The sequence below is a fragment of the Dufourea novaeangliae genome, unplaced genomic scaffold, assembly GCF_001272555.1.
Source record: "Dufourea novaeangliae isolate 0120121106 unplaced genomic scaffold, ASM127255v1 scaffold48, whole genome shotgun sequence".
NCBI lineage: Eukaryota > Metazoa > Arthropoda > Insecta > Hymenoptera > Halictidae > Dufourea > Dufourea novaeangliae.
Window position 1 is genome coordinate 64593 of NW_015373938.1, and position 13558 is coordinate 78150.

Here is a 13558-nt window from a genome sequence, read left to right on the forward strand (position 1 = left end):
TATTACTCACTTATATGTAATAATATAGAATAAAAATATACTATTAGTCCGATATTTGAAAATATGCATGCGTTCGTTGTCACTGTTAAACTGATGTAGTAACAATGGAATAATAAAATAATTTACTCAATGTACATAATAATACATATACATATTCATAAAAACAATATTAAACGCAATAACTTTTTGTACGCAAAGAAAAACTAATATAGGTCCGTCGGGATTGGCACCCAAGACTCCTTTCTAATACGTCTACTTTACAGTGAACGGACGGAAGAGAATCCGTTCACGACCATAGTCCCTTCGATGATTTTCCGACGTACCGAACACTCATGATCTGACAACATTGTACTTTAGACTTGACAACACAGTAGAAGTTAGACTAGTTGAGCTCGAATGGATTTAACGTAGTTCACAAATTCACCGTTCTCATACCGTAGAAAATCCCTGACTTTTTACACTATCGGTATTTCAGAACATGAGACACGAAGTCCCATAAGATAATAGGTCTATCCTATACCTCGTCGGTGATGTTACCTAGGAAATCATTCTTTTAGAATTTCTTCGTAAATCATATTGAACGAGATATACAGAAACTTATACGATATGAATCGTTTCATGAACTTCCACGTGGGATAACTTTTATTTGATTGTAAATTATTAAACAATCACTGTGCGTTAATGTTTATGGTGATTGTTAACTAAATATTATTTAATTTGTATGTGTCTTAGCAGGATTTTATGCAAATAATTCGTAGTTGTTCGCCGAGTTAGATTAAATATTCTAACTACATAAACATTGTACAATCTTGTACTAAATTTAGTTGTTCCAACAGGTTTCTACAGAAATTAATTACTACCTATGTCTTTTAATCTTGGGGGAAAAATGTATTTTTGCAGCTTCGTGGTTCAAGAGTGTTTTATTCGTCCTATTTTATTTTAAGAATCTATGTGTTTGTGCAACATAGAATTTTGAAATGTGACAAATAACCATTTTAAATACTACAAAACACTAAACAATTGTATTATTCATTACAGATTTCATTAGTTACAACGGTGAAATTGGACTTGTATCATTCAAGCGCGTTGCATGAAAAGTTCATGCAAATCGCAGTAGAATAACAAATGTACACATTATACACACATATAGAACTGGTTTCACGTGTCAATTCTTCCAACAATTTCGAACCACTGTCGTAACGCATCACTGAGGACCACTGGCAAAGTATTCAAATCTCTTAAAATAATATAAAATGGGAATGGGAAGTTGTCCATGTAAGGACGAATGTCCAGCAATTTTCCATTTTCAAAAACTGGCATCCTTATGTCGAGTATTGAATCCTGAAAGATAATTTAATCGGTTGTCAGTTATTCTAATACAATCAGATTCTAAAAAGGCTTTATATAAAATCATGTTATATATTTTCTACCTTATTAAGAGGATTGTCAACAATTATGAAAACCATGAAAATATTCAATAATTTCGCTCTTCTGACGGCTGCAATCACTTTCTCAACTCCTTCGGAGAATATTCCTCTGCCATCGGACAAAATAGTTACCAATTTTGCATTTTCACTGGAACCACCTTGACTTGCGAACATGTCTATCGTGTAGTCCAGTACCTGGCCCACCATTGTTTTCTTCTGTTCAAACTTCATTTCTTGGATCAACCTACAAAGTTCAATATGTCTCAACTATTATTCGCTTTACAACTTGTCGAAGCTAAAAGACATTTCCTTTAAATCCAAAAAAAAAAACACTTTCCCACAACTATGTTTCTAAGATACATACCTTGCACCACTTTCTTCTGTGAAATTCTCCCCAAAAGGATGAAGGATGTTCACATGTTCTCCAAAGTTAATGACAGCAAGCTGGCCAACCTCTAAATAGGTCATAGCCTTGCCAATCAACGAGAGAGATTCAAACGCTAATTCCTTCGAGTGACTGTCAGCCATACTGCTGGAATCGTCTATCGCTAAAACAATCTGGTAGTCCCTTTTCGATGGTTTGGTACGTCTCAGCCATATTTTGTCTTTTCGGAATTCACTGGCAATATAGGGTATCACTTTTCTCATGTTTATACGCCTGCCGGTCCTATAGTCGCCTTTCAACCGAGAGGTCAACGTCGGTTCCAATACCAGTCGTAATTTCTCACTAAGCTCCCTGGCAGCTGACTCTGTCAGCGCACTTATAGAGCTCCAAGCATTTGCTGCTTCGACAGACGTTGACTGCTGGGACCATTGGCCAAGCATGTTTTCTATCTCGGACCTTTTCTTTGCAATATCCTCTGTTGCAGCATCGTAGAGGTCTGCCTCTGATAATTTTGTATGGAAAGTGGATTCGTTTCCACGTGAAACACGACTTGTCTCCACTGCGTCACCTTCAACTTCACCTCCCAGTTCAATTTCCTCAATGTCATCTGACCTGTCACCCTTGGCACGCGTTGATGTTTCCTTCTTAGTTTCAGATGTCTTTGAAGAATGCTCCTTCTCCACTTTGTCCTCTGGGTCTTCCGATACTGGATCTTCATGCATCTTTATGTCATCATCTTCTGTCTTATCATCCATTTTTTCCTCTTCTAAAATCAGAACAGAGTAAAATAAGCTTATTTTTTTTTTACAGCTAACTGAAGTATATACAACAGATGCAAACGATAATTTTTTCTATGTATATTGTCCAGTATATCTTATGATGATCTTGCACTAAAGATATCTGAATTCTTTTTAGTAACTACTTTGAGGGTTAGTACCTAACCTTTTTCCCTAAAGGACAAAACGATTTACCTTCCAAATTTGACGCCTGCTTTTTTAACTGTTCTTGAGTGGCAGCATCGAAGACAACATCATCAAACTTTTCAGACTGCTTAATGTGTTCGTAAACTTCGCTTGCACCCCCATTTTCAGCATCATTTTCTTCTTCTTCAACGTCATCCGGTTCCTGCCGCATTAATCCTGTTTTTAATTTCTTTGCGGACGGTTGAATTTCGTCATCCAGCAAACTACGATTTTCATCGCTTTGGCCTGGCTTTCGTCGTTTCTCGATGGGCTTGGAAGATTTTTCTTCGCCGGAAGTGGGGGCATTCTCTTCTTTCTTAGACCCAGAGTGTAAATTATGAAGTGTGCATTAAAACTACCTTTATCCTTCTTATCGTCTGCATTCATTTCTGTGGGACTAGTTTCCGAATTCTCTTCATTTGATTGGCTTTCCACAGCATCTCTAGAACCGTCTTTTCTTGATTCCACTTCCTGTGCAGCGTCTACCTCTTTGCTACTTGCGTCAAGGCTAGGCGACACCGTATCTTCTTCTGCTGCTTTTTCTTCCTCTAGTGCCTTTTCTTCTTCTATATTCTGTTCTTCTGAATCATTCTGTTTATCTTCCTCGGTATTTGCTTCTTGCCCATCCTTCTTCTTCTCCTTATCTGCTTGTGGATCTTGGTCTTCATCGGTATCGTCATCATCATCATTCATATGCTCTTGTTCCCCTTCTCCTTTGTCTTCTTCCTCTTTGGATTCTTCAGTTTCTACTTCCTCTGGGATCTTAGACTCTTTCATTTGATCAATATCAAAAGGATTTTCTTCTACGCCTCCATTTTCCTTGTCCTCTTTCATTTCATCGTCTAAATTCATATCCTCTGGAAGATCAAATGCTTCTGGCTCGACTTCTGGTTGATGTTTCCCATGATAAGGGTCTATTTGATCATCATTCATTTCAGGTTCATCAAGCTCATTGATATCTTTCTTTTCTTCTTCTTTCCTTCGACCATCCTGTTCTGTTTGTTTGTCCTCGTCTTCATTTTTATTTTCATTACCATCCTTTGTACTCAATTCTTCTTCACCTGTTTCCTGCCCGCTTCCCTTTTCCTCCTTCTTGTTCTCTTGGTCTTGGCCTTCTTCATTCTCTTCATCTTCTTCGTCATCCTTCCAGATTTCTTCGTCAAGCTTCTCTGCAGTTTCATCAGTCTCGCCCATTTCTTTGTCAAGATCCTCATCCTCTTCATTGTCTTTGTCTTCTTCGTCTCGTTCTAAGTCCTGCAGATGGCTGTCGAAATTCTCTGACATCTCAATACCCTTATCCTCTTCATTTGTATCTTTCTTTTCGCTATCCTGCTTCTCTTCGTTTGGACCCACTGTTTCCTCTAGTTGATCCTCAGATTCGATTCTGTCGGAGACATCCTTTTGCCCCTCACCATCAGCTAGTCCCATTCCTCCTTGAGACGGATCACCATCTTGGTTGTCTTCAGGAGAATTAGCGTCTTGCGATTGACAAAAACCATTTGTAGCTAACTCAAGGAAGACATTTAATTGGAGGTAAAGCAGCTTGCAGGTTAGACGGAATGAAGCTACTTGTTCATGTAGGAAATAATGACAGAAGAGAATATACTGCTTGAGAAGAGGTAGATGCTCTAGAAGTGACCTAAAAGAAGTATAAGGTAAAATTAATGTTCTTTGTATAAATAATAAAATATAAGAAGGAAGAAGTTAATGATGAGAAATTTACCTAATACAATCATTGGCAGACTTTGCGTCTAGCTGGTAAATAATTTGTAACAGTTCTCCAAGCTTCTTTGATATCGTGTTCAATCTTAATTCTGAAATGGCCTTTTTCACTGATTCTATCAATCTGTCTGTCATAAAGTTGTCTTCGAAAGTCTCTTCAGATTCTTTTTCAGGATCCTTTGATCCTTCGCTCGACTTTTGGCTGTCCTGAAACTTTTTCTGAATTACAAGAAGAACTTGCGTAATTAGTGTGTCCAAACTTTTCTGATATTCCTCCAAATCTTTATTCTTCTCAGATTCCTCTACTGCTGACGTGTTCAAAGTCGATTTAAAATGTTCTGTTGTTTTGTCAATCTTTTCCACCATGAAATTAAAATTTTCAGAAATGGGATGATCTCCGGTGAAGGTAGAGCTGAGACTAGTCAATTTTTCTTTGACTTCATTGATCTTCTGGTAACTTGTCTCAAGGAAACTAACATGTCTTCTATGGAAGAAGAAAATCTGGCCAGACTTCTCGACTCTTTTGGACACTGAAATCCACTTATTCAATTCATCCGTCATATTCTTTATGGATTTTAAGGAATCCTTCATCGATATCACTGAATCGACAACAACATTGCTCTCCTTCAAAACAGGTCTCACAGTTTCATTCAAGTCGAGCAGTTTTTCTTCTTCAACAGAGTCTGTTGGGCAGCTCTCCAAGAACAGAATAACTTGCTTCAGTGAAAGTTCCAGTACTTCCAACAACTCCTGGAAGTTCTCCATAAGTCTTTGTAAATCTCTTTGCCTGGATACATCCAAAATGGCGGTATCGTTTGACGGTTCTGAATCATTAATCGCGTTAACTGAATCATCCACCATCAAAGCGAAATTTAACAGTTGAATTCTGAGTGGAAGAAGATTCTTAAACAAATTACCAATGCTTTTCTTTTGTTTGTGAGCCAGTAGAATAAGATGAACAGAGAATCCTCTGCAACGTTCAGCATTATGCATTCCAATGTCACTTTTTCCTGAGTTCAAGATGCCATGCAGAAAGTTCAGCTTAACCAACGATTCATAGTAATACTTATCACAACCGGACCACTGTTCGAACAACCCTTTATCCACATTTTCATTCAAACTTCTGGTGAAAGCGAACCTCTGCAATTCCAGCAAGTCCAGTGGCGTTGACCCATAGTTCATGATCTCATTCTTCCTGTTCTTCCATGTTAGCATACCAATTCTATAGGAAAGTCCAAGCTGACTTAAGCTTTTAAAGTAATTCGCCAGAGCTAATTTCTTCTGTTGAAGCATGCTCTTCAACTGTGATTGCTGTTTGTTCTTCGTCAGGGTCTTATCCACGTCCAAATTCTTCAGTTTTTTACTTTCCTCAAGAGTGTCTTCTATGAAAACTTCAATGTCCTTCCTCATCTGGGAATAATTGCATTTATCCACAATGTTTTCACAGAACTGACAAGCTTTACGTGTCATTTTCTCAACTTTGCTCAATTTGCCAGCTTCAAGCCGCACCAAGAAATCACTAGGATCTAGATCTCTTCTATTATTCACCTCCAAGATTTCTGGCTTTATCTTCAGGGTCAGGTAAGCAGCAACATTCTCCCGCAGACCCTTCTGAAACTCTTTTATAAACTTGTGCAAAGTCCTGCGTGTCTTTTCAGCTGTGTTCTTCACTGACCAGTAGCTAATATCGTTCCACCTGGTTATCTTGATAGTATCCTTTAGCTTCTTGGCGATGGGTTGTTTTAGGGCTTTTATTTTATTGTCAACGTCAGCCACAAATTGACTGTAATAATGATAAATGTTCCATAGAATAGCCGACAATTCACGTTGCTTTTCAGATTCATCAAACTGATCAATATGTTGGTAGAAAAGATAGACTAATTGGAGTCTGGGCTCGAACTGGATCAAAGAGGATTCTGCTAAAAATCGTTCCAAGATCTCAGTGACCTTTTCCTTTGACATATCATTATCCCTATGCGTATCGTCCAGTGTTGGGCCCACTTCTTCATTTTCCTCCAAGTTTATGGTGTCTTTAGCCAGGTACTGGTCTACCAAATCGAACAATATGAACCACCATATTGAAGCTTCCGCTTTCAGCATCTCCTCAAGGATCTCCAACGAGTGTTTCCAGTTCGACAGTTCAAGTTTCCGCCAATGAAGGATCTTTTTACCGAAAATCTCAATGAACGTCGCCAAGCTAACGTCGTACAGAGCATTCGCCTCCCATTCTTGGATTTTCGTCAGCAACAATTCAACGCCCACCAAAAATCTCAACAACGACGAATTGATCGGGAAACCGAGGATCCGATCGATGATCAATTTAATCGAAATTAAAATAGGATTCTCTGGCCACTCAATCAGAAAACTGTCGATCCTTTCGTTCAGGCTTTCAAACAGTGGCTGACACTCTTCAACCTCCACGATATTTGGATCTCTATAAAAATCATAAACGTCCCCCTGACTCGCTCCGAAGTTCACATTTCGTGAAAATAACACATTCAAGCTGCATATTAATTTCGACGACAGATCCTCCGGCCACGTTTCCACGGAACACCCGAGCATCTCGAACCTCTGAACCAAAGGATCGATAAAATTTGATTCTCGATCTGTCTCCACCTGTTTTAAGTTGTTTTTCGACCTCCTTGATATACTTCTCGAATTTTCGGTGACATTCATCCGTCTGCCGGTCGAATTTTTCAGAATGTTCCAATGAACCGTTTGAATTTCCCGCGCGTCCCTCAAAGAGATCAACTCGTGGAATTCCCCTTTCTCATCCAGACCATCATTCGAGAGTTTCTGAAGCTCTGGAAACTCTTGCTCAAGCCCGGGAAACATTCCTGCCAGCTCGAGAAAGTCTTGCTGGAAGCTGGGAAACATTTTTCGAAAATCCGTCTCGTCCTCCTCCTTTTCAGACTTTGTCCTGAACAAGCTCTGCTTCTCCTTCATCTCTTCCTCCCGTTGTTTCTCTTGTTCCCTCCACAATATTCGAACTATCAGGAAAATCTTGTTCAATTCGCGCCAGAATGATCGTAGATCCTTTTGAACGAAACAGGAGAAATTCTCCAGTTCTCTAAGAGCGACCTTCGCCATTGCGAATCGATCTTTTTGAATGGATTTTGATCGATTCGGGAGGATTCGAATCAATTTTTCGGAGGCGCATAATTTTATTAAATTTAAATAATTCTCCTGACAGGGACCAGTCACTGGGAAACGCAACAGATTGTAAGAAATGTCCGTGTTCAGGCTTTGCCGTTCCAAACTCGAGATCTGCTGGAACAGTATCGAGACCCCGTGAGTTAGGTTAGAAATCGCGGAGATCATCGGCGCGACCAGATCGGGGAATCCGTTCAAAAAGTTCCTCTCTAATTTCCCAGAGAATCTTTGCAACGATTTCTTCCAGATCACCGCCTCCTGTAGCTTCTCACGATCGTTACCGATCAATTCACCATTCGGTGCGTTCTCGATCACGTCGCCCAAATGGTTCACCTGTCGGAATATGGAACTGAACGAACCGATGTTCGTCGAGAAGTTTTCGATTTCTTCTTTGAGATTCTGGAAACTGGACGACGGTCTGACCGTCTGGACATTTTGAATATCCTTCACTTCCGACGATGCAATCTTCAGGTGATCGATCCTCGATCGTTTTCGATCGTCAGGTAGAGAAGTAGCTAGAATGATATTTTGTAATTCCTCGATGAGCATCAAATGTTCCAGCTCAGAGATATTCTCACGAATGTATTTTGACTTGAGTGCAGTCTTCCTGGCAGGATCTATGGATCCTAGGTCCCTGAAGAGGAAAATTTGGAGGTAGCCCAGAATCAGCCAGCCTTTTCCCCTTGTCACGTGGTTGTCAACCGTTTGCAATTTCTTCATGATTTCTTGCAAGAGGTTCATCGGTGTAAAGAAATGATTTTCTAGATCCGTTTGGTCTTTGTTGCTTAATTTCGGGGCGAAGTTGTTGATCACCCTCGTAATGGCGGCCACGTAATAGTTGGCGCAGAATTGAAGGAGCATAGAATCGTTTCTGGATATACTGAAGTCGTTTGTGTTCAATATTAAAGAATTTCTCCAGAGTGTGGTTTGGATCGTTTTCAATAGTTTCTTCTTGTTCTTGTGGTTTCGGAGGTTGATTGCCGCTTGGGTTCCGGATTTTGTTAGTAACAGTTCGTGGACCAGTCTGCAGAGGACTGTCTTGCTGATGAATCGCATCTGTAAAAGTTATTGAAATGTTAATAGTTTAAAAACTTTTGGTCGAATGACCAGATAACACATGATGCCTAATGACGCCTTGAAGTCGGCTTAAAGGCGCCTTAGACCTAAAATAGCCGTAAAATGGGCGTCTTTAAGGCGTCAGATGCTATGTGGGATGCGATTTCATCAAGAATAATAAGATTTCAATATTATTTATAATTCAACGAATCGTATGATTGGTAAAATATGTATCCACCGCTCACTGATCATTATTCAAACAATTTAATGATTTAATTCGTTTTATTATTAAATGTGAAAGTCCTTAGAAGACAACAGAAAACAAATTTCAAAGAAGTATTAAATATAAAAAAATTACATTAAATATTAGACATTAACAAATTAAATTGAATATTACAAAAGTTTCAATTAAATACTAAATATTAAAAAATTGGTTACTCACGTGTTGTCGAGTATTACAATTTTTTTGGACATTCAATAGTACTTTAGTAATGTCAAGAAGATTCTATAAGACTTTCACTATTCAAGGAACTATGTCAAGTATCATATTATTAAATTGTATTTTTGTAATTATTTGTCATAACAAAATATTCTAGCACTGTTTTATTAATATTTAATAAACATACCTCAGAATTCCTGCCACCATCATCCATCTCATCATCCTTCCAGTCGAACCAGTGCAGAAGACAATTCGAATTTTTCACCGCGAACGATCGATCCAAAAATTCTTCGGTCGAAAACAACAGTTCGAAAAACAGAGAAACTCTTCGTTCATCGGAGACCTCGTTCGAATTCAAACTCCTTATTAAAGCGATTAAACGCGTCGGTATCGTTGGAATTTCTTCGAATTTCCGAAAGACACTTTCCTCGTAGATCTTCTCGAATTTCCCATCGATAATTACACATAAATCCTCGCTCGATTGATCGCTGGAAGAATGTTCACAAACTTTCTTCTCGTAACGAATGGAAAATTGTTCGCAGAATTTCCGTTGGAAACGATACGCGAAAAGCAAAAAGAAAAATTCATAAATCGGCCATATTTCGATCTCAGAAAACTTCTCATTGTCTCTGATCTGCTTTTCATTGATTTCTTTAACAATCACAATCTTCGTGGCTAGATCGTCCAATTCTACCGAATTTTCCACTTCCCGATTATCCACGAAATTTTCCGTGCAAACGTTAATTAACTTTTCTCTTATATCTAAATTTTCCAAAATGCCCATTGAAGCTACTTTCAAACGTGTCTTCGAAACATCGATCAAATCCTCGTCAGTGACTTCGAATTTTCGTAAAATCGATCGAAGCTTTTCGTGAAAAGATATCGAATTCTCCGTGAAATGTGGCGACGGCGTTAACAGTAATTTTTTCACCCTTTTACGAAACTTTCGGAATTTATCCATACCGATCAACACTTTTATGTATTTCTCCGAGAAACTCGTCAATCTGCACTGCGTCCTCGTATCGCACGATTTCCGATCCAGAACCGTGAACAATTTCTTGAACAGTTTCACCAGCCATCTGTAGTGAACCTTCAAGGTCGAGGAGATTTCTGGTAGATCGAAGAACGTTCCACGCGATCGATCGATCAGCTCGATGTTTCCTAGATCGTTGTATCGTTTGAACCATTTCAAACTGTCCCGTAATTCGATGTAATCGACGTCGTTCAAGGAGAGATTTTCATTGTGGAATATCGTCTCGATGATCTTCTCGGATTGATCGACCAATTCTGCGAAATTCACGATCAATGGTTCGTTCTTCAGGTTGTTGGAGAGTTTTCCTGAAAAGATCGAAGGGTCCCATTGTCGAATATTCGGTAGAAGATCAAAATTAACCCTTTTATTCCTATATTACAGTAAGGTCTCGATGAGTGCGACATACTCGGATCCGTTTTGGAGCACTCATGACAGGTCGGAAAGGTTTTCAGCCCCTCATAAATTTGTTTCTTACGCCGTTGCTTGTGTCGTATTCATCGAGGATTACTGTAGGTACAGTAAATACTCGATGAGTGCTCTAAGGTTCCTGGGCATTGACAAGGAAAAGTCCCCAGGTATAACGCTGACTTTTTAACGAGGTTTAGCACAATGATAGAGCATAGAATTCCCAAGTCAGTGATATTTATTTCAGCCGCATATGGCCATTAATTTATTAAATATTTAATGTTCAGTGCCGAGAAGCCTTCGAACACTCATCGAGAAATTACTGTAAATATTTATAATAAGGAAGTCCCAGCGGGACAATAATCGAAAGGAGTCTATAATCATGAAGGATTCTTTGTTTTAACCATTGAAATACAAACCATCAAAATCGATGACGGGGTCAATTGTGACCCGTAGAAAAATTTCAAAATGTTCGTTTAATTTTTGTATAAACAGTTCGATGACTCAATGGGTCATCGATGACTCGGCCATAGGATCTCGAGTGTTAACTAATTTATTCTTGCATACATAAAGTTATTTCTTCAATGAAAAAATATTAAAAATGCAACGAAATTTATTAACTTTATAAAAAAAAGAAATGAAACATATAACGAATGTTTGTCATGGATGAATAAACTTAAATTAATTAATAATTATTTGAGGGTTACCTGAAGAGACAGCCGCCGAATATTCTCTGAGAAGCATGACGTCATCGTTTTTTGGCGTTTCCTCTTTCGATCGGCAATCGAAGATCATCGATTGGAAGTACAAAGAGATCGCTAGATTATTCACGAGCGTGGACGATTCGACGAAATTTAGAGGGGATTCCGAGGCTGAATTTTTCACGAACAAGAACTTTAAGTTCTTCGTTTCGTTGTGCAGAATTTCGCCGAGTTTCACGAGATCGTCGAACCGGTTCCGTGAAAGAATAAACGAGCTCCAAACTCGTCGAATCTCTATGTCGTTCATGGAGGTTCTTTCGTAGAATTCGAGCAAAAGGAGCCTCAGAAACTTTGTTGTATCATTTATGGGCGCTTGTTGGGCGAAGAGATCTTGGAAATCAATCCTCTCTGGGTCGTTTCTGTAAATGAAAATTGTGGCAAATATTACTCTTAAACGAATGGGAAATTTCTTAGTGAATTTAAAGATAAATTTTAATTTTAGGATAAATGAAATTTTTTAAGATATTTAGAGCAACAGTTATGTATACATTTTTGTAGATGCAGATACATTTTTTGATCTTTTTGTTTTTTAAACATCAAACTAATTTTATTGGTCACAGCCTTACATACAATTTTCTATTTGAAGAGTAATATGTATACAGTTGACAACTATTTTTCTTTAGATACGAATTAAAATATGTAAGAAGCATCTAATATTTATTTTTAATATAATTTTTCAGAATAAAAATGGTGGATATCAATCATGAGGAAAGTCACTCTGAATTCCCAAAATTGTTTCTGCAAATATATATTAGTTATGTAGTAAAAAATTATACTTAAATATTAATTGTTGGGGCTAAATATAAAATTGTTCAACTATAATAATATGTGATTAAAAAATTTATATATTTAATCAAATATCTTAGTTAAGAATTAATTGTTACAGTTCAATACTGTAATTTCTATTTTAGTGAAACATAATATTAACTAATTCAATATTACTAGTATTTAATTAATTTAGTAAATTAATAAATGATTTATCTATTCTGTCAATTAATTAATCTTCTATTGCAGTTAAATATTAAATGTTATGTAAATAATCAACACCTACGAGTGTGTTCATCAATTTTCTGTAGTTAAACATTAATTATTATAGTTCAATATTATAGCATCCATTTCAGTTAAATATAATATTAACTTAAATTATAGTATTTAACCAAATTTAGTAAAGTAATCAATCTATTCTATCAATTAATTATTCCACATTTATAGTTCAATATTAAACGTTATATAAATAGTTGACAACTATGAGTGTTTTCATTAATTTTCCATACCTCAGCATCTCTACGGCCGATTCCAAGAGAAATCCTTCCTGTCTAACCACCGCCAGCCTCGAGTTCTTCCTGAGATCGCAGGCGCTAAGAGTAATGGCGTCCAAGTCGTAGCAACGTCTTTCAATATTCCCATTATCTTCCGATAAAATTTCATCAATCTTCCTCAGTGCTTCCCTCTTCGATCTACCGTCCAGGGTACCGCAAATTTCGTAAAAGGAATTCCTTAACGATTCCTCGAATGCGAATCCTTTGGCCACTTGTTGGCTGGTGAACGACGCGACCTGCAGTACCTCGTTCACTCGGAACTGATCGTCGTATAAAGTGTCGTAAATTTTCAGTAGTAAATCCTGCTGGTTTACTCGATGTATACCAGATCGGTTCAGTAATGATCGGACGTCTAGGGAATTCGACTGGAGCTTACTCTGGGACGACAAGATGGCGATTTCGACGCCTCTGTTTCGCATAGCTCTGCAATAAACGAAGAAAATACATGTATTGCTACAATAAATAATGTTGTATGCTGAAATATTCACAGTAATTATAACATCATATTATTTAATTAATAATAATGATGGTATGTATTATTAATGATATATCGTTAATATTAGAATAATTATAATATTAATGATAATAATAATGTTAATATAATACGTTAAAATAACACATTATGGAATGAATAATAATTAATGATAGTACTATTAGTAACATATCAGTAATATTAAAATAATTATAATATTAACATCATTGTATTATTATTTATCGATACCTCTTTTGTCCTTTCGGACCTTGAGTGGCTTTGATTTTACATACTGAAATCTACATTTAATTACTAGGTAGTATCAAACATAATATTCTTATAATAAATAATATGTACAAAAGGAGGGTTCTATAATATTGCCATACTCTTCTCTGGATAATTTTTTTTTCTTTGTATTCAATAT

The 13558-nt window shown here is 37.4% G+C and overlaps 1 protein-coding gene across 1 annotated transcript in view; it reads right to left on the reverse strand.

The window, feature by feature from the left end:
- Positions 1-1158: 1158 nt before the first annotated feature.
- LOC107185609 (midasin) overlaps positions 1159-13558 on the reverse strand; it is a 96436-nt gene continuing 84036 nt past the window's right edge. The window contains 9 exon segments of the mRNA XM_015573334.1: positions 1159-1341; positions 1431-1671; positions 1792-2578; positions 2784-3116; positions 3119-4413; positions 4498-8705; positions 9332-10482; positions 11290-11702; positions 12618-13085. Of these exon segments, the coding sequence (XP_015428820.1) occupies positions 1159-1341; positions 1431-1671; positions 1792-2578; positions 2784-3116; positions 3119-4413; positions 4498-8705; positions 9332-10482; positions 11290-11702; positions 12618-13085 (9079 nt within the window).